Source organism: Scyliorhinus torazame, chromosome 6, assembly GCF_047496885.1.
Source record: "Scyliorhinus torazame isolate Kashiwa2021f chromosome 6, sScyTor2.1, whole genome shotgun sequence".
Classification (NCBI taxonomy): Eukaryota; Metazoa; Chordata; class Chondrichthyes; order Carcharhiniformes; family Scyliorhinidae; genus Scyliorhinus; species Scyliorhinus torazame.
Window position 1 is genome coordinate 94,897,691 of NC_092712.1, and position 26,992 is coordinate 94,924,682.

The 26,992-nt window shown below is 43.5% G+C and overlaps 1 protein-coding gene across 1 annotated transcript in view; it reads left to right on the forward strand.

Annotated features, from left to right (window-relative positions):
• The first annotated feature begins 7,599 nt into the window (after positions 1-7,599).
• The window catches only part of LOC140424901 (phosphatidylinositol 5-phosphate 4-kinase type-2 alpha), a 327,324-nt gene continuing 307,931 nt past the window's right edge, over positions 7,600-26,992 (forward strand). Inside the window, exon 1 of the mRNA XM_072508501.1 lies at positions 7,600-8,079. Within this exon, the coding sequence (XP_072364602.1) occupies positions 7,948-8,079 (132 nt within the window). The 5' untranslated portion in view covers positions 7,600-7,947. The remainder of the gene's footprint in view (positions 8,080-26,992) is intronic.

The following is a 26,992-nucleotide window of genomic DNA, read 5'->3' on the forward strand; positions in this document are numbered from 1 at the left end:
TGTTGCCACCGATGCTCCCGGACGGAAAAATCTTCCTGATTTTAAAGACAGGCAAGGACCTGGAGGAGTGTGCCTTCTGTAGACCAGTCTCACTTGTGATTGTTGAATTGAAGTTGTCTCAGATCTTGATGAAACAGTTAGAGGGAATCTTTCCGATGACAAGGGCTGGTTTAGCTCAGTGGACTAGACAGCTGGTTTGTGATGCAGAACATGGTCAGCAGCGCTGGTTCAATTCCCGTACATGAACAGGTGTCGGAATGTGGCGACTAGGAGCTTTTCACAGTAACTTCATACTTGTGACAATAAAAGGTTATTATTATTATTGTTCAGGAGGATCAGACTGCATTCATAAAGGGTAGGATTTCCAGTAATAATGTTAGAATGTTGTTGAAAAAATCCCAGGCGTTCCAGAAGCAGGCGTTGAACAGGCTGGTGATCTCTCTGGATGCAGAGAAAACCTTTGATCAGGTGAAGTGGAATTATCTGGTGTGCACGTTGCAGAGATATGGGCTGGATGTGTTCAAGCGCTGTACCATTGACCCTTGGTGGCAGCACTCACGAATGGTTTTAGGTCCAAGAACTTTGGTCTGCAGAGAAGGACTAGACAGTGCTGCCCTGCCTCTTTGCTGTTTGCATTGGCCAAAGATCCACTGGCAGAGGCTATTAGGCAGGGCCCCTTGATATCAAGGTTAGGTTGTGGGGAGAAGCAGCATAAGATTACACTTTATATGGATGATGTGCTGCTGTTTGTATCGAAGCTGGATTTTCTGGCTCCCGCATTTATTGACGTGGTGGATACATTTAGTACCTTTTCTAGTTATAAGATTAATTTTACAAAATTAGAGGCTTTGCTGGTGGGGGGTTGAGGGGCAGACCTCGCCCTTTGCCAATTTTCCTTTTGGGGTTTAAGTATGTGGACATTACAATGACTCCCTCTTTTAGGTAATTAGAGTGGCTAATCTCCCTCAGTTGATTCCTTCCATTAGATGGGATTTGAATCATTGGTCTTCCCTACCAGTCTCATGGCTGGGCAGCATTGCCTCGATTACAATGAATGTGTTGCCTAGATTACTGTACCCTTTGCACATGTTGCCAATCTTGTGAATTAGAGTCTTAAAAGGAGATTAATGGAATGATTAGTTCATTTATTTAGAATAAGAAGCCTTATTTGAGGTTCGCCCAGGTTCCAAAGGAGGGTTTGGGGGTGCAAATATTAGACTATACCAACTGGCCTCTCACCTCATATTGATAAGGGATTGGGTGAGAGAAGACCCTGCCTCAATTTGGCTCGATATTGAAGTAGACCAGTCCGTTTACCCGTTGCAGGTCTTGTTATTTTATGGGGACATTTGGACAGGTTCTGGGAGATGCAAAAATTCTATTATTATCAACATTCTTAGAGCGTGGAGAATGATCTGCCATCTAGAAGTGACTTCTGCACTTTCTCCCATCCAGGGCAGCCCAGACTTCCCACAAGGTCCTGTGGACCATGGATTCGATACTTGGGGAAATAGAGGCATTTGTAGGCTGGGAGTTATGTTCAGTTGTGCGTCCTTGTCATCCTTTGAGCAGCTATACCAAAAATTTGACATTCTGGCACACTCCTTTTTTTAAGTATTTGCAACTATGGACATTATCCTGAATAAGACAACCTTGAGTCTTGACTCCTCGATTTACCTGCTGAAAAAAATCCTGATTTCTGTAAAACTTAAATACTTAATTAGCACATTTTATGAAATCTTGTGTTCTAGATCCTGTGTTAGCACATCGGGTACCTTGCAGACTTGGGAAAAACTTGGCAACTAATATTGATGAGGAGACATGGAGTAATATATTGGATTATGTCAATAAAATTTTGCTTTGCAATGGAATAAAAGAGACTCATTTAAGATATTCCACCGTTTGCCTAACACGCGTAGTCTGAGACACAGGTTTGATCCGTTATTTCCCCAATGTGGTTAAAATGCCTGGTAGTTGAGGGTGATTAATATACACTGCATATAAACTTGTGATAAGGTTCAATCCTATTGGTATGATGTAGTTTGGGAACTTGAGAGGATATTTGACAGAGCTTTAGATCTTAATGTAATTATAAAGGCAAATGGAATGTTAGCGTTTATTGCAAAAAGACTGGAGTATAAAATTATAGGGTGTTGGTGAGACCACATCTGGAGCATTGTGTCTAGTTTTGGTCTCCTTATATGAGGTAGGATGTAGTGGCATTGGAGGTAGTTCAGAGGAGGTTCACCAGATTGATTCCGGGGATGAAAGTGTTAATGTATGAGCAGAGATTAAACAGTTTGGACTTACACTTGCTGAAGGTTAGAAAGATGAGAGGAGATCTGATCGAGTGTATGAAATACTAAATGTGATTGATAAAGTAAACATAGACTAAATGTTCCCCTTGTGGGGAAATCTAGAACGATAAGTAACGGATATAGGTTGAAAGGCGGTAGATTTAGAACTTTCTCCTTTTTGCTTCCCTCTTCCCCTTCCCCCACACCTACATCTGTCACAGTTCACCCTCTGATGTTAGTTTCTCTGCAGTTTGGCCTTTCACACCCTTTGTTCTCTCTGGGGACTGCCATTAGCACTCTTTCCCCTTACTTTCTGTGGCTATTAGCACCCTGTTTCCCTGGTTTCTGTGGCTGTGACTCATCTTTCAATCTCATTCCACAGTATAAATATTTCTCACATTTTCTGTCTTTAGCTATGACAAAGGATCATCTGGACTCGAAACGTTAGCTCTTTTCTCTCCCTACAGATGCTGCCAGACCTGCCTAGATTTTCCAGCGTTTTCTTCTGGTTTTAGATTTAAAACTGAAATGAGGAGGAACTACTTCTCGCAGAGGGTGGTGAATTTGTGGAACTCGCTGCCCCATAATGCAGTGGAATCTGAGTCATTATATGGTTTCAAGAAAGAGATATGTTTGAGAAAAAAACAGGTTAAAGGGCAACAGGTGGAGATGTGGATTTGAGACCAGGAAGAGATCAGCCATGACCTGATTGAATGGCGGAGCAGGCTCGAAGGGCTAAATTGCCTACTTCTGCTCCTAATTCCTATGTTCATAAATTAATCCTTTGTTCCTAAATCTGGGTCTTCCAGATGCGAGAATTACTGACATTAATGAAAAAAGGCTGAATAACATCCTAACTTTTTGTAGCTTGTAAAAATATCCTCTGCTCCTGGATCAGCAATACGCATCCTTCAATTCAAAACTGGCATAAATTAGTCATGGAATGTATTCCTATGGAATTCCTGAAGTCTGTGATCCATTTTAAGTCAATGCATTCCATAAAGTGTGTAATAGCTTCTAACATTTTCTCTATGATACATGTTAAGCTAACTAGCCTGTAGTTTCCTGTTTTCTGTCTTCCTTACTTTTCGAATAATGTAGTTAAGTTTTCTATCTTGCAATTTAATGGAGCTACCTTGAATCTAGGGAGCTTTGGAAAATTAAAATCAAAGCATCAACTATCCCATTAGCCACTTATTTTAAGACCCTAGGGTGACATCCATCAAGACCTGGGCAGTTCCCAGCCCTTAGTTCCGACAATTACTTTGTACCCTTGTTGCTAACTTTTGGTTGGCTCTTAAATGTCGCTCGTTGTGTCTTTACTTAATTTGCTCTGTTTCTATAACCTTTGCTCTAGAGTCACCAGGTAGCTTTATACCACCACGAGGTTCAAGTTCAAGTGCTGATCAATAACTCAATACACCAGTTAGTACGTTTCAAATCAAAACACATTTATTATACACAGTCAATCACTACTCATGTATAAAACTCTACTTACTAGACTATCTCTAACACTAAAAGGCCTATACTTCGTTTTGGAACTGGCCCACCAGGTCAGGGGAACAAATGGCCTTTCGTTCGATTCTGAGTCTACAGGATTCAAAGCTGGTATGGACTGGTAGCTAGGAGCGCCTATCTCGTAGCGTGCATTGACTGGAGACTTACTTGGCTGATGCAGCTACTAGGCAGGTCACGATCAAGGGTTGTTTCGAGCTGCTGAGAGACCCTGCCAAGAAGGACGAATTGAACTTGGGGACTCTATTTTATAGTCCCCATGGGGCTTCACTCCCTTTTGGGCGGACCCCGTACCTGGTTCCAAGTGATTGGACTACGTTCTGATCACTTGGATCGATTTCTCCAATACTGGAGCTGTTCCCTGATCGCTGGGCGGTCCCTAAGTGTCCGTTGGCCTTCCTTTGTCTTGGCTCATGCTGGCGCCGAGGATCTGGCTTGGCCTTGTTTACCTTAACTGTTTCCAATTGTTCCCGGGGATCGCTCATTAATATGTAGATGGTTGTCAGTTCCAGTGCTGTCTGGGTTCCTGCAAGTTCTGATACACAGGAAACTTTGCACCTGCTTGTTTTTCCTGCGTTGACTGAATTTCCCTGCATTCTTAGCGGATCTCCATTTTAAAGTCGGGAAGTGGCCAACCCAGGTGGCTACACCCTTCTCTGATGATTGTACTTTTCCTGAGTTCTTCCCTCCTTTCTATTTCCATATTTATAGCTGCTTCTGGGATGATTTATTTGTCCTTTAGCGTGAAGACTGATGCAAGATCAGTCCAGTTCAGTGGCTGTAAGTAATTTCCTGAATTAAAGTAGTCACACCCAGTACCAGCATAGAATATCCTGAACTTCAAATGAATTTTATATTTAGAAAATGCTGAAAAAGATGGCTACCCAATATCACCTGACTTTTTTGTGGCTTAGAATGACTCACTTCTCAAAAGGGAACCAAAGAACATCCAAGATTGATGTGAGTTGATGCCCTTCCCTGAAACCAATCAAAGGATATTTTCTGATTTGAATGTGCCATTCTAAAACAAAGACACTGACTGGCTCAAACCCTCAGGATTGTTAATCCAAACATAGGGTGTGGAATCAACATGAACACACCTTATCTGGAAAAGCCTTGAACTTGTGAAAAGACATATGGAGTCAGTCTTGGTTTCTTTGGCTGTTTAAGAGATCAGCTAAGAGCTGTTTGCAGGCAGTTCCACCAGAACCATCATTTTAGCCAGTCTGCGAACCAGACACAGGACATCAGGTAGCCAGAACACGTTACCTGCTCCAGTTTAAAGTTCAGCTGATAACCAACCTCCTGGCTATCCAATGACCCAACAACAAGAAACCTCATAATCTCTGTGAACCTTTCTCTATACAAGACACCCACTTCAATTTTAAGTAATAAAATCCATTGAAAAGATCACTGTCCTGCCACATGGGAGATTGTAATTCAGAGAGTAAGACGAGTATACACTGAAAAAGTGCATGATCTTTATCTGTATCCATCTTTAGGCATGTGGGTGTGTGAGTGAGACCAGCTAATGTTTAATTTGTGTTGAATTCTCGGAAGGTGTGTGAGAATAAATAACATTCTTTATTTTAAAACTCGCTAAAACTTGCTGCTGAATTTTATTGCAATAGACAATCCAAAGGTAAGAAAACATACAACCCAATCCATACAAAACAAATGGATCTCTGGGAGCATTCCATTCCTATAGGTCTTTTCGTGACCTCAGGATATCTCAAAACTCTCTACTGACAATTAATTAATTTTGAAATGAAGTCTCTATTGTACTTTAGAAACAGTACGAAGTCTTACAACACCAGGTTAAAGTCCAACAGGTTTGTTTCGATGTACTTTAGAAAAACACAGCAGCCAATTTACACACAACAAGATCCTACAGAGGAGTTATGCACTGACCAGATAATCTGTTTTAGTGAGCGATAAGAATTGGGCAGAACTGCCCTGCTGTTTGAATGAAGGTATTAGATCTTTACATCCTCATGAGAGGAAGACAGAATCATTGTTTAATGAACCTCTTGAAAGTCCACAATGCCAAAAGGAGGGCACTCTCTCAGCACTTGAGTTTGAGGCGAGATTATGTACTCAAGTATCTGTATTGAAACTTGAACCTGCAACCTGATGACTCAGAGGCAAATATTCTACCACCGAGTGAACATCTTTTGTCAATACAGTCCCAAAATTCTATATTGCACTGGTACTAGTATCTGATTTCAAACACTATGTCTTTGATTTCTCTCTTTAATTCACCCATGTTACTGATCTCATCAAACAATGGAGAACTACAGAAAAGAACTCTCACCAACAGGCATGGCAACTAGCAAAAATCTCAACTGTGTGATTCAATGTTTCTGTCATGCAATGAATCCATCTTAGTTTCTACCACCGTCCAAATAGGAACTGAACCTGTAAAATAACTTCTTGCTCCATATGATCCAACCTATGCATACATGCTAGTTTGATGCAGTTTAGCATGATGCTTCTACACCTCTACTATCTATGACTGACTGTCCTGGAAGCTAAAGAATTAGTAAGGAATCAGCCTAGCACCCAAAAATCAAGTAACTGGGTGAAGCACACTAAACGTCTGCTTTTGGAATTGGTGTTAAATAGCTAAGAACCAATAAGTGCATTTGGATTTTTTGGTACGATTTTAACTCTTAACATCCTGCAGGCACTTCCTTTTGTGGTCACAGCTTTTTTTTTACTGCACCCAATTATATTTTTCATTCTTCGGCTAGAAAAGTAATTTATTAAATAGTTGCACACGACCTTGTCAGTCTTGAATTCTTTGCCATTTGTCGAAAATCTGATCTTTTCGGCCATATTTTAATTGGCTAATTGACAATTTTTCCAAATGTGTTCCTACTTCTAAAATGAACATGTAAAAGTTAAAAAAGTTTAAATTACAGGAAATAAAAACGAAGCAAAAGTTAATATAACAGATGGGACAGAGAAAGCAGGGAACACAAATGTCACAAAAAGGGGATTTACAGGAGTGTCACATGTATGTAAATTTTATTTTGGAGGTTAATATGGCAATATTACAGTTCATCCCGATGTTTCAGAACCGTTATGCTTTGTCTCATAACGCTCTCGAGAAGTGCTTTGGGGCATTACTACGTTGCAAGTTGTCGCACTGTTGCAATATTGGTGAAATGTCACACACTCACCAAACCAATCGATCTAGAGCGACCGACCCAAGGTACATTAATTCAAAGGTAGTAAATTTAGAACTATTGTACTTTTACCCTGATCAATCCCAGCAGAGCTATCCTACTTCCTAGTGGAGAAGAAACGTAATTCACACCACTAACCGGGCAGCGGCGTCATGTCGGATGGAACAGTGAAGCTATCGCTTATGTAATTACTGGAGAACATTAACACATCGTTCCCACCGCCATGCATTTCATAATGCCAGCACATCTATTTCAGAATACAATATTCTCCCCACGATTGTCTTTGCTACACCAACCCCTCAGCAGGTCTCAGCCCTGCTCGGCTATCTGTTTTGTACTTGGTGCAGATAACGGGAAGGTATAAAGTTTCAGGCATTTTTCAAATGTTTCTGAGACAGCATATTACGCCCACTCACACCACAACCCAACTTGATGGCTTCTATTCTCTTTCGGTGCACGCGGGATCAAATCGTCTCGTGCAACCCCGGCATTGGTCGGGTGTCCTCGGGCACCGCCCTGTTTGGAAGGTTGCGCAGCGGGGGGTCCCCGCCTCTTTGGTTCCTGGCGCTGTCAATCACACGCTATTGTCTCCCCCCGCCTGGGTCGCCAGGCTGCGTTGCAGTGTGCTCTGCGTGTGTGCGGCTTGCAAGCGACAGCCTCGCCTCCTCACAGATCGTATACACACTTGCTCGCCAAGGTCCGGAAGCAGCTACAGCATTGGAGAATATATAGTAACCAGCCTATGCTAGTACTACTACCATCGCCAACCAAATCTGTATCATAACCGTTTCAACTTCTTGTTTTCAATGAGGGGAGGAAGAAGACAGGACAAGTGTTTATTATAGGCATTTCCATTTCAAAAATTGCAAGGGAAAACAACATACAATTTGGTCCTTAAAACGCAGTGGGTTGAAGTAAACGGGAATCGCGAGACAGGGAGAAAGATGGCAGCGAACAGTACAACATTCGCCAGCAAAACGAAAACCAAGAAGAAACATTTTGTGGCTCAGAAAGTAAAGCTGTTCCGAGCTAGTGACCCATTGCTCAGCGTCGTTATGTGGGGAGTCAATCACTCGGTAAGTCTGTTTTAAAAACGTCATGAAACGCGGTAACTGGTGCGGAGGAACTTCTGCAGGAAACCACACCAGCGGGGGTTTCTTCGGACAGGTCACTATGCTCCTGCGTCTAGATTTTACTTTCGTGCGATGCACCAAAAGCTAAGCGAGAGATTTTTAAACCCCCCAAAAATCTCTTCGAATCGTACGGGGCAGCGGCAAATGTGAGACTTCCAAGATAAAATATCAATTCCCCTGCACCAAATTTGTTCTGGGCGATTCTGTGAAATGACAGCCCCCTTTTCACAAATGTTTCGCTTGATGGATAAATCAGCCTTTGCCTTTTTGGTAAACTGTTTCGCGCGTTATGCGTCTTTGACGTGAGGGAGCTGAGGTATTTGGCCGAGGGCCTGCACCCTCTTCCTGGGACTCCGAGCGGGTTTTTTTTAAGACCAAAGGCGACGGCCTGGAAACCCCTGAGTGTCAACTTGGTCTCGGACTGTGATGTAATTGTGATTGACAGCTCCGGTGACCAATTGGGCCCCTGGATCTCCAGCGCTCTGCCATTCCCAAAAGGAAAGCCCAATGCGAAGGGGGCGGGGCCGATAACTGCGGTTTGAAAAGAATTGCAGCAGCCAGGGAAATGACAGCTTCATTGATTCTTGTATCATCCCACTCATGATAGCCCCCAAAATATGCGTCCCATTCGTTTTCGACCGGATAATGATCACCTCCGCAAAACGCGCCGACTGCTGTGTCTCGTGTAGTCAGGCGGATCGTTTTCATGGCTCATTATCGTGTCCTGACCTCCAACTTTGCGTGTCAGCATTTGTATGTTGTGGAGAGTCAAGATGAAAGGCTATTTCATTGATCTAGACTCGTGTTCCGCCATCAGAGCTTGTGGGCATGCCACTCTTGTAACTCGTCACTTATTTGCAAAGGTTGTTGCGGAACATGAATGCCTGGCTAAAGCGTTGAAAGTGTGCCAGCCCATAGTCGGCTGGACTTGGGCGTTTCAACACACCAGACCACAATCTTAGCATGTGTGCAGCAACATAACCAATTTCTCATCCCCGTCAAATTACTTTTTTAAAAAAAAAGTGAAAGGTGCATCCTCCATTTGAAGGGGGAAAAAAATGGCACTTGGTTTAATCAGGTTTTTCTTCTTCACTGATGGCACTACAAAGGCTTGATTGTCAGTTGCTTGTCTCAATTGGAGGCAGTTAACTGTATAAAATGCATCTTTAAATGGCATATAATAAACCGGCACATTCAAAGAACTATGAGTACTATTCACCAAGTGATCTGACCATAGTTTCTTTGAAGCCTGAAACATTTGCTGAGATTTGTCCTGGTTCTGAGGCCCTGGATGGACATCTTTTTCATAGAATTGACAATGCAGAAGGAGGCCATTCGGCCCATCGAGCCTGCACTGGCTCTTGGAAAGAGCACCCTACCCAAGCCCACACCTCCAGCCTATACCCAGTAACCCCACCCAACACTAAGGGCAATTTTTGGACACTGAGGGCAATTTAGCATGGCCAATCCACCTAACCTGCACATCTTTGGACTGTGGGAGGAAACCGGAGCACCCGGAGGAAATCCACGCACACACGGGGAGAACGTGCAGACTCCGCACAGACAGTGACCCAAGCCGGGAATCGAACCTGGGACCCTGGAGCTGTGAAGCGATTGTTCTAACCACCATGCTACCGTGCTGCCCTACGTTGCAAAGGTTTTACATATAGATTACATAGAACATACAGTGCAGAAGGAGGCCATTCGGCCCATCGAGTTGCATCCTGTTGCCCCATCTCGCTGGTTTGTTCTCACCACTGCTTGACTCTAGTGGTGGGGGAAGGTGTGGTCAGACATTAATCCCCAATTGATGGTGCTCAGTTGTTGTTGGTTCCAATATTGGTTAAAATATTTTTCCAATTAAGGGCAAATTAGCGTGCACATCTACCCTGCACATCAATGGGTTGTGGGGGTGAGATCCATGCAGACACGGGGAGAATGTACAAACTCCACATTATTAGTGACCTAGGGCCGGGATCGAACCCGGGTCCTCGGTGCCATGAGGCAGCAGTGCCAGCCACTGCCACCCTGATTCCACAGAACTAAACTGAAGTTGGTTTGATATTGCAGTTTGAACTCTGGCAAGTTTTACTACAGGGAAATGTGACTGTTCTATTAGGAACAACAACTTTAATTCTAGGATTCTACAGTCTGTTTTAGTACACCATGGATATTGAGCTGTAATTTTCTTTCTATGCGGACAGTCATCCCTTCCCATTTCTCCCTTCTTCCACATTATTTATTGAGAATTCTCCATCTCAGTTATGAAATGAAGTGTACAGTTAAGGAAGTGAATTGTTAGGCTTTCGTGCATCACCCGAGCACTGTCAAGCATCTTGAATACTGAGCACAGTTGTGGTCTCCTTATTTAAGGGAGGATGTAAATGCACTGAAGACCAATTCAGAGGAGGTTTACTAAATTGATACCTGGACTGAGCGGGTTGTCTTGTGATGATAAGCTGGAAAGGCTGGGCTTGTTTCCATGGGATTAGAAGAGTGACAGGGTGACTTGATTGAAAGATCCTGATCGGTATTGACAAGAGAAGCTGAAAGGATGTTTTCTCTTGTGGGTGAGTCCAAAACTAGTGTGCACTGTTTTAAAGTTAGGGGGTGTACCGTTTTAAAGTTAGGGGTTGCACTTTTGGGACAGAGATGAGGGTTGTGCAACTTTGGAACTCACTGCCTCAGAAAGCAGTGGAAGCGGGGTCACTGAATATTCTTAAGGCAGAGGTAAATAGATTCTTCTTGGATAAGGGAATCAAAGGTTATTGGGTATAGATGGGGAATGTAGAACTCAACGCAAACACATAAGCCAGGATCTTATGGAATGGCATAAATGGTTAAAGGGCTGAATGACCTACTTCTGCTCCTATTTCATATGAGTGACACTTTATTTTTGCAAACAATAAAAAGGTTGCAAAGAATGAGAACCCCAAGCAACTGATATTGGAAATAATGGAGATTCTCTGCAGCAACGGGTGAGGATGTATTTTAACTGTCTGGTATACTTGGCATGCCATGCAAAAATAACTTGAGGAAACTCTTTTGACTAGATTTCCATACTCCTATAGTCTCTGCTTGGTGGTTCAGCAGGTTATGGTGTTCTATTGCTCATGGATATCACTTACTAAATGAAAGCACTGCAAGTCAGGGCTTCCCAGTGGCTTCCTGAATGCAATGAGATAGCAAGGCACTGTGTGAATGTAATCTCAGGATTGTGTTAAATAATTTTTTATTTGCTCATAAATGTTGAATGCTGAATATAAACACTTTCTGATTCAGTAGAGGTAGCACAGAATCTTTCAATTAAGATTATTCTCCAGAAATAATTTCTGGGGTTGGAAAACCAATATTCATTTTCTTCATCATGATATTGCCGGGGAATGGGATTGGAGTAGCACACCTCTGCTGTGTAAAGATAAAGTCGGCAAAGTCGCAGATGACCATAGGCTGCTTTCTCCTTTTGAGAGGCAGAGCTGACTGGTGGTGATTTAACCTGAGTATCACCACACCTCGGAAAAGGGGCAAAATTGAGAAGGCAGGGCCTTCATGAATAACCTCAGCCAGTACAGGAATTGAATCCACGCTGCTGGCCTTGCTCTGCATCACAAATCAGCTGTCTAGCCCCATGTGGTTGAGACAACACTGGCACAGTGTGCCAAATGGAATTTCACAATGCTGAGATTTCTATGTATTTGTATTGCTCGTAAGCAGTGCATTGGAAATATGGTGACAATGTTTTTTGATACTATTTACATCTGTGTCACAATGTTTCAAATATAGGTTTGTTAAAAAGTGTCTTATTGCAGAATTGTACAGAATTGTTGCTGTGTTACTAATTACGTCTGGTCTCTTGGGTATTTTAAAATAGAATAATGTTCAGCTTTCACCTGTTTCACTTATTTGCAGAATGGTATGAGAATCCTCATTCTGAGTCTGGAAATTCATTTAAATTGTTTTTGATTTTGTGATGTGCTCAAATCGTAAATAATATACATTATATGTAAGAATGCAAAATTGGTGCGGTTACCTACATACATTGTCAAGCATGAAACAGTTACACTGAAAGGGTAAACAAATCATCTGTTACAATTACACAAGTTAAACCAGTTGGCAGTCATCGATGCTTGTTTTGTCTTTTACTGCTCAGTTGCTGCTTGTCAATTTGCACAAGTATCTAATATTGGATACAGTCAAAACTACAATGTAGTGGTTATAAGAATTCCATACATTATGCTCTGAGGTGTCAATACATGATTTAGCCTAGGTCACTCTTTTGGGCGCGATTCTCCAGCCTTGTTACGCTCTCGCTCAAGTGAAACGAAGCCGGTGAACAGCAGGAGAGGTGGAAAACGTGAACCGTGCTGGGCGTCAAACCGTTTGCGATGCAACCGACCTCCTGTGGGCGAAATTGGGAGCCCGCCATACTGTGGCGAGAAACCAATTATCGCCACTTAAGCCCTATTTCCATACAATTAACGGGAGCTACCCCACATCCAATGGCCTTGCATGATTCAGCAGCCTCCCCAGCAACTGTTCGCACTGGGACCGATTAGTACACCTTTTGAAAAACGTGAACCTGGTGGATGGGCTGCAGCAGGGACCCTAGGAGGTGAGCAGCCAACTTTGCTCATGGGCAGTGAGCCCAGGGGCACTGGGCATGCTGCCCCTGTGCTTGGGGGAGGCGTGGGGGTGGGGGTGGTGAGCATTTCACACATCCCAAGAGGATCCTGTGGGTGCACAGACCACATAGCTGTGGGGCTCATTGCCTAGCATTCTAATCGCCTCTTGATGCATGGACACTGTGCTTGAACACTGCGGGAGGCATCATATAACAAAGAACAAAGAAAAGTACAGCACAGGAACAGGCCCTTCGGCCTCCAAGCCTGTGCCGACCATGCTGCCCGTCTAAGCTAAAATCTTCTACATTTCCTGGGTCCGTATCCCTCTATTCCCATCCTATTCATGTATTTGTCAAGATTAAATGTCACTATCGTCCCTGCTTCCACCACCTCCTCCGGCAGCGAGTTCCAGGCACCCACTACCCTCTGTGTAAAAAGACTTGCCTCGTACATCTCCTCTAAACCTTGCCCCTCGCACGTTAAACCTATGCCCCCTAGTAATTGACCCCTCTACCCTGGGAAAAAGCCTCTGACTATCCATTCTGTCTATGCCCCTCATAAGTTTGTAGACCTCTATCAGGTCACCCCTCAACCTCCATCGTTCCAGTGAGAACAAACCGAGTTTATTCAACCGCTCCTCATAGCTAATGCCCTCCATACCTGGCAACATCCTGGTAAATCTTGGAAAGAGCATCCTACCCAAGGTCCACACCTCCACCCTATCTCCATAACCCAGTAACCCCACCAAACACTAAGGGCAATTTTGGACACCAAGGGCAATTTATCATGGCCAATCCACATAACCTGTACATCGTTGGACTGTGGGAGGAAACCGGAGCACCCGGAGGAAACCCACGCGCATACGGGGAGGATGTGCAGACTCCGCACAGACAGTGACCCAAGCCGGAATCGAACCTGGTACCCTGGAGCTGTGAAGCAATTGTGCTATCCACAATGCTACTGTGCTGCCCCACCCATATAATTTATATATACTACGAACAGCAAAGCTCCCAGCAATGATCCCTGCGGAACGCCACTAGTCACAGCCCTCCAATCAGAAAAGCACCCTTCCATTGCTACTCTCTGCCTTCTATGACCTAGCCAGTTCTGTATCCATCTTGCCAGCTCACCCCTGATCCCGTGTGACTTCACCTTTTGTACCAGTCTGCCATGAGGGACCTTGTCAAAGGCCTTACTGAAGTCCATATAGACAGCATCCACTGCCCTACCTGCATCAATCATCTTTGTGACCTTCGAAAAACTCTATCAAGTTAGTGAGACACCTCCCCTTCACAAAACCGTGCTGCCTCTCGCTAATATGTCTATTTGCTTTCAAATGGGAGTAGATCGTGTCTCGAAGAATTCTCTCCAGTAATTTGCTGGCCAACCTTCGATCACCCAGGGGATGGGCCCCAGCCCCGAGCACATGTCCGCGGCCGGATGTGCGTGGGCAGGACGTGCTGGGTTGGGGAAGGGGGGGCATATCTGGGGGAATGGAGCATGGGATTGTTGGTCATGCAGGACAAAGAGCCAGAGAAGTCGTATTGGTTGTGGTGATGGTATTTTAATGTTTAATGATGGCACTATCCTGATCGTGCCATCCCACTATCCTCGCCGCCACCTACCCCAATGCACACTCCACTCCTTACCTCCCCACCTACCCTCGCCCCTGCTCTACCGCTACGTCTAGGTGTATCCCCAGGATGTGCATCATAGGTGGAGGCAGCCAGCTGCTTACCACGTCCCGTGGCCTTCGATCCCTGGCGTCCTCTGGGGCCGGAGGGCCCCCAGCGCCCCCAGCACACTTGTCAGCAGTGCATGCACAGCCATGCTGCCTTGTTCCAGGTGCTGGCTGCGAGACATGGCCTCATCAGATTGGTGGAATTCAGAGGAGCTAATCACTACCGTCGACAGTCCATAGCATGGGTCCGGATTGCCACCGAGCACCAACTCCTCCTGGTTGTTACCCATAGGGCCATGGGGTTCACCTTGGGATGGAGTGGCAGCTGGTTCGAGCACCGGCTGGCCCTGCGTCATCTGGCTGTGCCAGCCCTGGCAGTTCCCCATGGTCTGCACCATAATGTCGACGCCTTTGATGATGCTCCTAAGTGATCAGGCCATGCTCTGCCTCAATGCCCACCTGCGAGTGGGATGAGCTCCACAGCACCTCAGGCATTCCCATCTGAGAGCGGGACATGTCCCACAGCACCTCATCAATGTCAGCATGGTACTGGGTCATATCCTATCGAGTCGGCCAGTCTACTGAGGCCCTCAGCCATGGCAGTCACTGACTGCACAACACCTTGGGACACCTTCACTCATGCTGCCGACATTGTGCAGCAGGCTCTTCACTGCGGTCCCCAACTCTAGCAGTGTTGGCCACAGTGCCACACATTGCCGGTGACATCTTCTGCGCCTGTAACCTCTGGGACTCCAATCAGCTATGGACCTGCTGAATTGTTGCTGACATCCCCCTCTGGATGTCCCAGTTGCTGCCTAGCTTCTCCATCAGCTCCAGGTAAACCTGTTACAGAGGCTCAGCATCTTGCTGGGATCCAGCAGCCCTTCGACTGCTGTCTCGTCTCGGCATTACTGCCTCCACCTGATGTGCATCAGCGACTGTGGTGCTCATGGAATTGTGCCCCAGAAGCCTGTCCACTGATGTTGCCTACTGAAACGTGTATCTGTGCTTGTGGAGGGTGGGGATGAAAGCCTCAATGGTTGCATCCTCAGAGCTCCTCTCCAAGGTGGTCTCATGGGAGACAGGTGAGGTGGTCACCCTGGATGGGCTGGCACTGTCAGCTGGAAGACCTGTGGGAGAATGAACACATAGTCAGTAGGAGGGATGGGTCAGTCTGTGGCAATAACAATTTATGTGTGACAGTCCATCCGGGGTGGGGCACGGTGAATCCTCACCCCTGTGGGGTGCGCCAACCTACACATTGGTAACCGCTCTGACCTTGGCCACCCCTAACCTCCAGGGCCGTTCATTGAAGGTCATGAGAATTTTTATGTCCGGCATCTCCCATCTGAGAGCGGGACTTGTCTGCTCTGGGCGCTCTCTCGGCAGAGAGACAGAGAGGGCATTGTTAGCCACATGTGATGTGAAGGGAGGGTTGGGGTGAAGGGAGAGTTGGGGCAAAGGGAGGGGATGAAGGGTGGGTTGGGGGGCAGATGGAGGATTGGGGTGCTGGTTAAGTGCTCCACCTTGTTAGCGGGTGGGTGGTCCCAGTAAATTGGCTGTCGAGCCTTCATTTGCGGTGTGAAGGCTGAGGGGCCTAGTTAAGTGGACCAATTAATGTTGAACAGCCTGGCTGGCCTCACCGAGACAAGTGCTGGGAACCTCGTGGCAGTTCCCGCTCGCTACCACACTTAGCAATCTTTCTGGAGAATTGTGCCCTTTCTTTGGCCACAGAGCAGCATTGGAAGAGGTTTGGGAATTGATTACCTTGGCTTTCTTTTGACCAGGAATTAATACATGACTTGAGGAGATTTTAAAAAATCAAATGAAAGGCTTGCATTTCACAACCTCAGAACATCCTAAAGCAATCTGCGTGGTAGCAAATGGAAAATGGATTCCAAAAATATTAATCAGACCCTGGTGTTATATTCCACTAGATCGGAGGGAACCCCATAGTTATAAATTCCCTCATCCTCTCCCGCTCCCTTATGCTTAATATTGGTCAGCATAATATCATGTGCTGAAGACCAGTTGTACAAATGTTTATTCCTCTTCCACACCCAAACCATCATTTTAGGAACATTAACAATGCAGCTATAATATTTAACATTAGGGTTGTAATATCAGTGTACTGGGGCAGAATTGGTGGAACCAGCGTGAAAGATTGCATATTTTAATTTTGAGTGAATAACATGTTTTCCATGATCTTTTGCACTGATTTGAAGATTTAATTCACCCAGATCAGGCCCTGGCCACAAAATGGAGTCCGCACCCAGGTCGAAATTGAGATTTTGCCAATGGCAATGGTTCAGGAAGGCAGTTCAAATTGTACTCAATTTCTTAGATGTGCTGGCACTAGTAGACACATTTTAAAGTTTTTCATATGAATGATATTTGATTTACGAAGAAACTGGCTTGTGTACACCAATAAAACTACTAAATGGTTCAGTATTGTTTTTTTTAAGCAATGTTCAGTGAGGACTGAACACTTCTGCATATATTTGATAAACTTATTTCCAGCTGTATTGAAACTGCATCCAGCTGTATTGAAACTGCATCAAGTTTCCCACTCTTAAATTTTTCAAGAAATACTTATTACAATCTATTATGCTGTCCAATTACACTGGATCATTTTTCATCTGTGCCGATATTTAGCAGAACCTTGAAATGTAACCTGACCAGTGCAATTTTGAACCCATTGTGGGTGCAGTATACTGGTTGTACCCAAAATGGAAACTTTACCCTGGATACTTAGAAGCATTTATGAAATAAGCAATGTAGCAAGTGCAACATTTTCAGAAGAAACATACTTGGATTTCTGAGAAAAGAATTTGAACGGAAAGTTTTTCCTGTGCTACTCCTTCATGGACACTCATTTTCAAAAATTATTTTCACGGAACTTAGAATATTTTTTGAGATCCAAGGCATTTGTTGCCTCTTTTTAAAAAAAAAAAAATATATATATACCAAACCCTTTTGGGCAATCTATTCACCATGTTGTAAATGGGATAATAGCTGGTTTGAAGTGTACAATCATGCAAATAAAGCTGAAAGTGATTTATGAAGTAATCCAATTCCAGATTGTGGTGCAGCCATTGAACATGGTTTCAAATGAGAGTTGTTTGCCTACACAAATCATATTACATTCTGTTGCAGTCATATTACATTCTGTAGCAGTGAATGCGATCGATGCTCTGTTGAAAGCTGGAAAAGAAATTCAGCAAGTCGGGCAGAATCAACGGAGACTCAAAAGTCCAGTCTATCAATGGTCCGGTCCAGACTCTTCCATTCTGAGGAGAGGTCTTAAAATTGAAGCATCAATTGACAGACTGCCTTCTGTTTCTCCACAGGTGCTGCTGGATCAGTGCAATAGTTTGAGCCTTTTCTGTTCTTTTCAGACTTGCAGCATCTGCAGCATTTTGCCTTTTGTTTACCATGTTTTGCTGTTTGGGTTGTCTCTCCTGCAGCGATTGTGAGGTAAATACTCACAGCGGGACAAGTACCATGTGATGTGAATGAAAAGGTGAGCTGGATTTAGTTAGCTGGCTTCAACAATGTCTAGCAACAAAATATTATTTCACTTAAGACAAGTACAAAATCATACCTTCAGTAATTCAAAATTAAAAGGTGTCATCTGGAGGTGGAGCACCCATCAGAAAGGCTAGACCAGCGATCTTTTTGCCTTTGTCATTAATGTTCATTGTAAAGCCACACAAACTTTATTAGTTTTAAGATGCACAACATTTAAAACTATACTACAGCACAGCAGCTTATTTACTAAACACTTAGTTTTGAGATTGCGCAAACCATGTATTACCTCTTGAGTTGTGCTCAGGTGGGGGATGTGGAGAGGAGAAATATTATCCAGCTGCTGTTTTAATTAGTGTTGTGATATTCTCAAGGGAAACAATCCATTAAAAAATACACATTGGGTGCTTGCCAAATGGCTGTTGTAGATGCACTGTTAAGGTCCTGTTTGTCCACTAATTGCAACAATTTCTAATAGAATTCAGTTCCTGATGTAGATCTGTTTTACATTTTGATTCATTTAATGAGTTGGTTTTATGGTTTGATTTGCAGTAACCAGCAAGGTCCCACTGAGGTACCAAGATTTTAAGGTCATTATTGTTGTGACAGTAGGCTTGGGGAGATGGAACTTCAGAACTAAACCGTGAATATAACCTCTTGGTTGTAAATGGCATTGTGTTTGTGTAAATACATTTATGCAAATATGGCATGTTTAGCCCCTGAAATGTAATTGATTCGAATTGGCAACTTTAACAGGTCTTGCTGTAACCTTTTAACATGAATAGAACAGCTATGAATAAGATTGGGATGTGTCAGTAAGGTTCTATGAAAGGAAGGTTTTGTATAACAAAACTGTTTTTGAGGGTGTACTAATCGTACATTTCAATGTTCAGAAGGTGCTCGATGAGGTAGTTAGACAAAATTAGGGCTCATGATTAGAATGAATATATTAGAATAGATTGAGAATGATTAATGAGCAGAAAACAAACAAATGGGTCATTTTTGGGATGGCAGGGAGGTACTGCAAGGATCAGTGCTCGGGTCTCATTATTTATAATCTATATCAATGACTTGAGGGGACCAAATGTAATGTATCAAAGTTTAATGATAAGATAAACGGGAAAGTAAGATGAGAGGAGGACAAAGCTGCAAAAGTGCATTAAGTGGCAAGAAGGTGGCAGATGAAGTATAATTTAGGGATGTTGAATCATAGAATCATTACAGCACGGAAAGAGGCCATTCAAGCTGCTAATCGTTTTGTTGTAAACCTGCAGATTCTTTTTACCTTCAGTTACTTATCCAATTTCCTTTGAAAGCTGCAGTTGAATCCACTGCCTCCACCCTCTCTGGCAGTGCATTCCGGGTCTCAACCACCTGTTGCATAAAAAGCTTTTTCTCCTGTCACCTATGATTCTTTTCCCAGTCACCTCAAATATGTGTTCTCAGGTTCTTAACTCCTCTGTTTCTCCCTATCTACTCCGTCTAGACCCCTCATGATTCTGAACAGCTTTTCAAATCTCCTTTCAACTTTCTCTAAGGAGAACATCCCCAGCTTTTCCAAACTATCCACATAACTGTGGATCCCTGTAATCCCTGTGACCATTCTCATAAATCTTTTATAAAAATATTGGCATTTTCAAAATTATTACATTGCTGTTCATTTTCAATTGTTGTACAGTCACAAAGGTTCCTCCTTAGGTTTCTCTATTTACAGTCTGTCGCCATCTGGCTCAGCATAGAATCCTCCCTTTCCCCCCCTTTTTCACTGCTGCTCCCCATTTTTTCTTGCTGGGTTTTGCTACCACACCGTACACCCTCGCTTTCCTCTTTCTATCTTGTCCTGGATACTGGTTATTTATTTATTTATTTATGTGTTGGCCACAAACCGGTCTCGGAACAGCTGAGTGAATGGCTCCCATGTTTTGTGGAAGCTCTCTTCCGACCCACGGATAGTGATTTTGATTTTCTCCATTTGGAAAAATTCTGATAGGTTGGACAGCCAGTCTGCAGCTTTAGGTGGTGCTGCTGATTGCCAACCAAGCAGGATTCTACGGCGGGCAATCAAGGAGGCAAAGGCAAGGGCTTCTGCCCTCCTCCCCATAAATCTTTTTGGCACCCTCTCTAAAGCCTTCATCTTCTTGCTGAGGTGTAGTGCCCAAAATTAGATGCTCCACTCCAGTTGAAGCCAAACTAGTGTTTCATGAAGGTTCATCATACTTCCTTGCTCTATATCTTAGAACATACAGTGCGGAAGGAGGCCATTCGGCCCAACGAGTCTGCACCGACCCACTTAAGCCCTCTCTTCCACCCTATCCCAATAACCCCTCCTAACCTTTTTTTTTTTTTGGTCACTAAGGGCAATTTATCATGGCCAATTCACCTAACCCGCACGTCTTTGGGCTGTGGGAGGAAACCGGTGCACCCGAAGGAAACCCACGTAGACACTGGGAGAACGTGCAGACTCCGCGCAGACAGTGACCCAGTGGGGAAACAAATCTTGGACTCTGGCGCTGTGAAGCCACAGTGCTAATCACTTGTGCTACTGTGCTGCCTCTTGAAAGGCTTGGCTTGTAAAGCCTAGCATCTCCTTTTAATCCTTTTAATCAACCTGCCCTGCTACCTTCAGTGATTTGTATACATATGCACCCAGATTTCTCTGTTCTTGCACCCACTCTAGAATAGAACCTTTACCTTTAGTTCATATCATCACTCTTCATTTTTCCTACCAAAATATATCACTTCATACTATACCTCTCTTGTGTTAGTGTTCGCACATCCTGGCAGCCTGTCCGCCTCAATTGCTGCCAAATTTTGTCATCTGCAAATTTTGAAATTGTGTCTTGCATGCTCAAGTCTCAGTCACTAATATAGGTCAAGAAATATTGACACCTGGGAACCCACACTATATCTTCCTCCTGTTTGAAAACAGCTTTTCACCACCACTACGGTTTTGGTCACTCACCAAAATTTCTTGTCTGTGTTCCTTCGCTTGCACTTTGTCAAACACCTTTTAGAAGTCCATGTGCACCATGTCAAACCCATTATCCTCATCAGTTCTCTTACTTCCTCAGAAACTCAATCAAATTAGTTAACATGATTTGCCTTTAACAAACCCATGCTGGCGTTCCTTAATTAATCCACCAGTGACCATAAGACATAGGAACAGAATTGGGTCACTCGCCCCATCGAGCCTGCTCCGCCATTCAATCATGGCTGATATACTTCTCATCCCCATTCTCCTGCCTTCTCCCCATAATCCCTGATCCCCTTATTAATCAAGATTTATTAATTATGTGTGAGATTAATGTTTCTAAACGTTTTCCCACCACTGAGGTGAAACTGGGTTCTTGGTTCCTTTGGTTCCTGGTTTTATGCTTAAACCAGTTTTCTGGAAGGAAGAATGAAAATTAGAATATTTTATGGAATGCAGGTGACTAGTAAAGGTTAATATTGAGAGTGATTTTTGTATCCTTAGAGCCAGTACACAAGCATAACATGCAGGTAGAGCAAGCACGTGGGAAAGCAGTGGGTATGTTGACCTTTATTGCAATTTGCATTATACGAGTAAGGAAACCTTGTTGCAATACGCAGGCTTTGATGAAACTACGCCTCGAGTACTGTGTACAGCTTTCGCCTCCTTACCTAAGGAAGGGTATACTTGACCTGGAGTGAGTGCAACAAAATTTACAAGATGAGACTGCTCGGCTACAAGGAGAAATTGAGTAGGAACTATATTCTTTGGGTTTTTGAAGAGTGAAAGGCAATTTCATATCAATGTGTAAAATTCTGGGAGGGCTCAACAGAGTAGATGCTATGAGGCTGTTGTTCCAGGCTGAAGAGTGCAGAACAAGGGACCGTAGACTCCAGGCTAAGGCTAAACATATATAACTTAGATGAGAAGACATTTCTTCACTTTTGAGGTTGTCAATCTTTTCAATTAGCTACCCAAGAGGGCTGTGGATTCTCAGTTGTTGAGGTCAATCAATTCTTGGCACTAAGGGAATCAGTATGGTGCAAAAGTGGAGTTGATGTATACATTTAGCTATGATATTGAATGGTGGAGCAGGGTTAAGGGGCCATATGGTCACTCCTGCTTGCATTTATGCTTTTATGTTCCTGGTGCTTGTCATCATTGGTGACCCTGAAATTGAATTGGACTCCATAGTCCATAACTGGTTGCTTTAATAGTTTTGTGTTATCTGGGAGTGGTGTATCCAGGTTGATAGTGGTGTGTCCAGGCTGTCAGGCCAGCTTGAAAGGTTACAGTACTTGAACACTGCGTAACAATTTGCAAAAGTTACAGGATGTCAAATTGTATTTATATTCAGTGTCTTCTTAGAGCTGATTATGTTCAGAAAGTGATTCCTATGATGGAAGCTTCTGTTCAAGCTGTATTGCAAATCTATGTAAATTACATGTGTTATTCTGCAAATGTCTGATATTCCTGACCTCCCTTAGTGACTCCATGTGTAAATTGCCTGGTATGTTTGTAAGATATACAGACCATCAAGATTACAGATTGACTCCTAACCATTGCCGATTGTCGTAAAAACCCATCTGGTTCAGTAGTGTCTTTTAGGGAAGGAAATCTGCCATTGTTACCTGGCCTGGCCTACATGTGACTCCAGACCCACAGCAATGTGGTTGACTCTTAACTGCCCTCCTCAAGGGCAATTAAGGATGGGAAATAAATGCTGGCATAGCCTGCAATGCCCATGCCCCATGAACGAATAAAAAACAATGTTTTACAATGTCAGCAGAACTCCGATCACTGTCTGAACTCACTGGCAACTGTTCTTTTGAGATGTATAAGCCTAATGTGGGTTTTCTTCCTGTTATGTGGTGACAATGTAATATTGAGGACTTGGGAGCTGAGGTAAGGTTTGTAGGTGAAGAAAAGTGAATTACTGAAATACAAAATAGTCAGTAATAGTGACATACAGCAATGTCAAATATCAAATTAATTCTGTGACTAAGGGGTCATAACCCAAGAATAAGAGGTAAGCCATTCTGGACTGAGATGAGGAAGAAATTCTTCTCAGAGTTGTGAACTTGTGCAATTCTCTACCACAGAAAGTTGGGACCAGTTCAAGAGGGAGCTGGACATGGCCCTTGCGGCTAATGGGATCAAGGGGTATGGAGAGAAAGCGGGAGTGGGATACTGAATTTGCATGAGCAACCATGATCATATTGACTGGTGGTGTAGGCCGATTGGCCTACTCCTGCACCTATTTTCTATGGAAATTGGCATGTTGGCTTAAAATGGAGTGAAACCATTTAAATGGTTCTTTTTCTGCCCTTCTCTTCTGCATTTGACCATAGTATCAATATTATACAAATGATTATTAATTTATAAATGTTTGTACAAAATGGGGAAAAGCACTTAAGAATTGTGGTTATAAATTGTAAAAACGATAAAAAAGCTTAGACTTTTAACCTGCACATTTGGATCAATATTTCCATACCAATATTTCTCTGGCTGCTTTCCTGTCCTGAAGGTGTTTACTCCTTAGTCAAGATATGGTTCTATGGGGAGAGTTATTCTCCAATGCCATACCGAAGTAGCTTCTGTTCATGTGGTCCGTGATGGTGAATGGGCAGCCTTTTGCAGCATCATTGCCAAGCCCAATCCTATCTTTACCCAACATCCCATTCTCATTTTGAACAGTAATTATTGGTATGTTTGATCAGGAGAAAGAAGGTTTTCTACCTCCCTTCCCTCCCTATCCACAGCCCAAAGTTGTTGAACTGGAGTATAATGCGCATGCTGCCAATACTGTAGGACAGCATGGTGGCACAGTGGTTAGCACTGCTGCCTCACAGCTCCAGGGTCCCAGATTCAATTCCGCCCTCGGGTGATATTCTGTGTGGAGTTTGCACTTTCTCCCCGTGCCTGCGTGGATTTCCTCCGGGTGCTCCGGTTTCCTCCCACTGTCCAAAGTATTGCAGTTGAGGTGGATTGGCCATGCTAAATTGCCCTTAAGTGACAAAAGGTTAGGTGGAGTTACTGGTTTACGGGAATAGGGAGGAGGTGTGGGCTTAAGTAGGGTGCTCTTTCCAAGGGAAGGTGCAGACTCGATGGGCTGAATGGCCTCCTTCTGCACTGTAAATTCTATGATTCTATGAATACTGTTACAGATGATCTCAACAGTAGCTAAGAGACTGAACCAGAGCCATAATTTTTTCAAGTTTTAAGATGGTGCAGAAAGATTGATTCATTCCAGGAGTGATAAGAGAAGAAATACAGCTTGGTTATTTTATAAAAGAAACTTTATTAAAACATAATAAAACAATATTTAAACTTCAACTCTTAGCACAAATAGATTACATGCAGTTTCTTAACCTTAACACGTTAGTTCCCATTTAGCAGCACTTTAAATAACATTCAACTCTGGTTCTAACAGGCAGACAAAGGCAATACTTGCATTTAACAAAGCAATATTTCTTCTGTTAGGGAAATTCTTTCTGAATCCTTTTCCAAAGCTTGCCTCGGTGGCAACTTTTCATGACCTCTCACTCAGTCGATTTCTGAAGCTGTCTCCCTTTACCTGTTCAAATCATGATTCTCGCTCTCTCTTTCGCTCTCTCTTTCGCTCTCTCTTTCGCTCTCTCTTTCGCTCTCTCTCTCTCGCTCTCTCTCTCTCGCTCTCTCTCTCGCTCTCTCTCTCGGCTCGACCCAGCCCCTCAAACAAAGGTTCTCTGAGGTTTCCAGACTTGAACCCATCATTGTTATCTTGGCTGTTTGATTGCCCACTCCCGTTTATACAAAAGAACAGAGCCATGCTATTGATATGCAACTAACCTCCTATTGATGGACACAGCGGCCATCAGGCTCTGTAATAGGTTTATGGCTGGTCAGACTGGAGTGTTAGGAAGGACAATGTATCTGGGGGGGGGGGGGGGGGGGGAAGTATCCAGTGTATTCGCACTAACGAGTTTAAGTCTGACTGGGACAATGTAATCCGGCCAGGTGTGAGCGCATCCCTCTGACTCCATGTTAGCAGGTTTCCCCCCCCCCCCCCATGTCTGTTTACCTCCTAAATTGCCTGCTACATCTTGGATCTCATTTCTTTACACAAGTTCCGAAAATCTCTCTCGCGTAACTGCTGCAAAAATGAAACCAGTTAACTCATCAGATTGTGCACTTTCCTGACCTTTATGGCTCAGCTAGTTGTTAAATTAACTCAGAGAGCAGTTAGGGAGGTTTTTCCTTAGACTGTGGGGTGGGGGAAAGGTGGTTCTGTCATGCAGTGGCTTGGGCACGAGCCTTTTAACCTTTGGGTTCAGATCCATTCCTAACTGCTGGAATTGAAAGTCTCTTTTATCTGATAGCCACAAGAGTTCCATGTGGTTTGAGCCTCGAGTCCTCTCAATCCAACTCCTGTAGACATGTGTTGTAGCGCAAAGCCACAGTTATTGGCACAAAATTGGCAGTCGCAGTTAGACAGACCACAGGATGACTAGTGTGGAAAATAGAAAAATGTCACTGGTGTGGTGAGATGCAATCATCTGAGGCTGGGTCTGGGGCAAATCGATCAGTCAGAGTAGAGAAAGCTTCATTCTGCACCTAACCTATATTGTAACTGTCCTGAGTGCCTTAAATGGAAATGTCCCATTCCCACTATTAATATCATTCCCTTTGAAATCCACAATTGATTTTAGCTTTGAGGAATAATGTTGTGCATTTGTATTTAACGGTAATACTTTACATGCCCTGTAATACAAAACTAGATTTCTGTATTGCTTCTCTGATTCTTTGTCAACCGGCACTCACAATTTTTTTTCGGTTTTAATATGCGAAGTAGATGGGACTCTGTAGATGTATGGAACTAGTAAAGTTAACAGGCAATTGGAGTATGGCAGCGTTGGCGTGAAATATGCACTATATTCAGCTCCAGAATGTGGCCTTTTCAGCCTTCACCAGTGCCACCGCTCTGTATTGAGCTGTACTTTGTCACATTTTAAATATATTTAGGCTGAAAGGATTGCATATTGATGCATTGACATCTTTTGTTGTGTAAGGTTGAGTAGTCCATTGATTGTTCCATTCTGTTTGTGAGAAATGTTATTTTTAGAGATACCTATGAAGACTTAGTTCCCCAATGGTGGAAATGGGTTGCATGTTAAGTTTTGTACCACTCTGAAGTTGAGAACATAAAAAGTACTCTTTTTTTTTTTGGTGGTAACATTAAAGTAGCTCCATGTTGTAGATGGAACTGGAACATGCAGATTGTAGGTCATTATGCATGTGGAATCTGCATATGTAAGTTTTAACCATAATGCCATAATCAGGGCTTAAGTATACGGACCTTGCCCTGATCTGGACCAGCATTTCAGTCTTTTCAAAATTTTGATTTCCAGAAGATAATTCTGATCATGTGGAAAGCTGCATTGTGTGACTCTACATGTGATATTGATAAAACATTGTAGAAATAAAGAAGAGAAAATGCTGGAAATATGCAGCAGGTTGAGCAGAATCTGAGTTTTCAGAATACTCTTGTGTACCTGAAGTTACAGTGATTTGGGCAGATTGCGTGGACTGCGTGACTTCTTTGTGGAGCATTTTTGTTCAATCCAAGAACTCAAGCTTCTGGTTGCTTGTCATTTTAATTCTCTACCTTGTTCCCAGGCTGACCTTTCTGTCCATGGGCTGCTACAGTGCTTTTTTAAAAATCATTTGTGGGATGTGGGCATCAGTGGCTGGACCAGCATTTATTGCCCATTCCTAATTGCCCTTGAACTGAGGGCTTGCTGGGCCATTTAAAAGTCAACCAGAGAAAGCCTATAATGTGGCAAAGATTAGTGGGAAGTCAGTAGATTGGGAAGGCTACAAAAACAAACAGAGGATAACAAAGAGAGAGATAAGGAAAGAGAGGATCAAATTTGAAGGTAGGCTAGCCAGTAACATTAGGAATGATAGTAAAAGTTTCTTTAAATACATTAAAAACAAACGGGAGGCAAAAGTAGGCATTGGGCCGCTCCAAAATGACGCTGGTAATCTAGTGATGGGAGACGAGGAAATAGC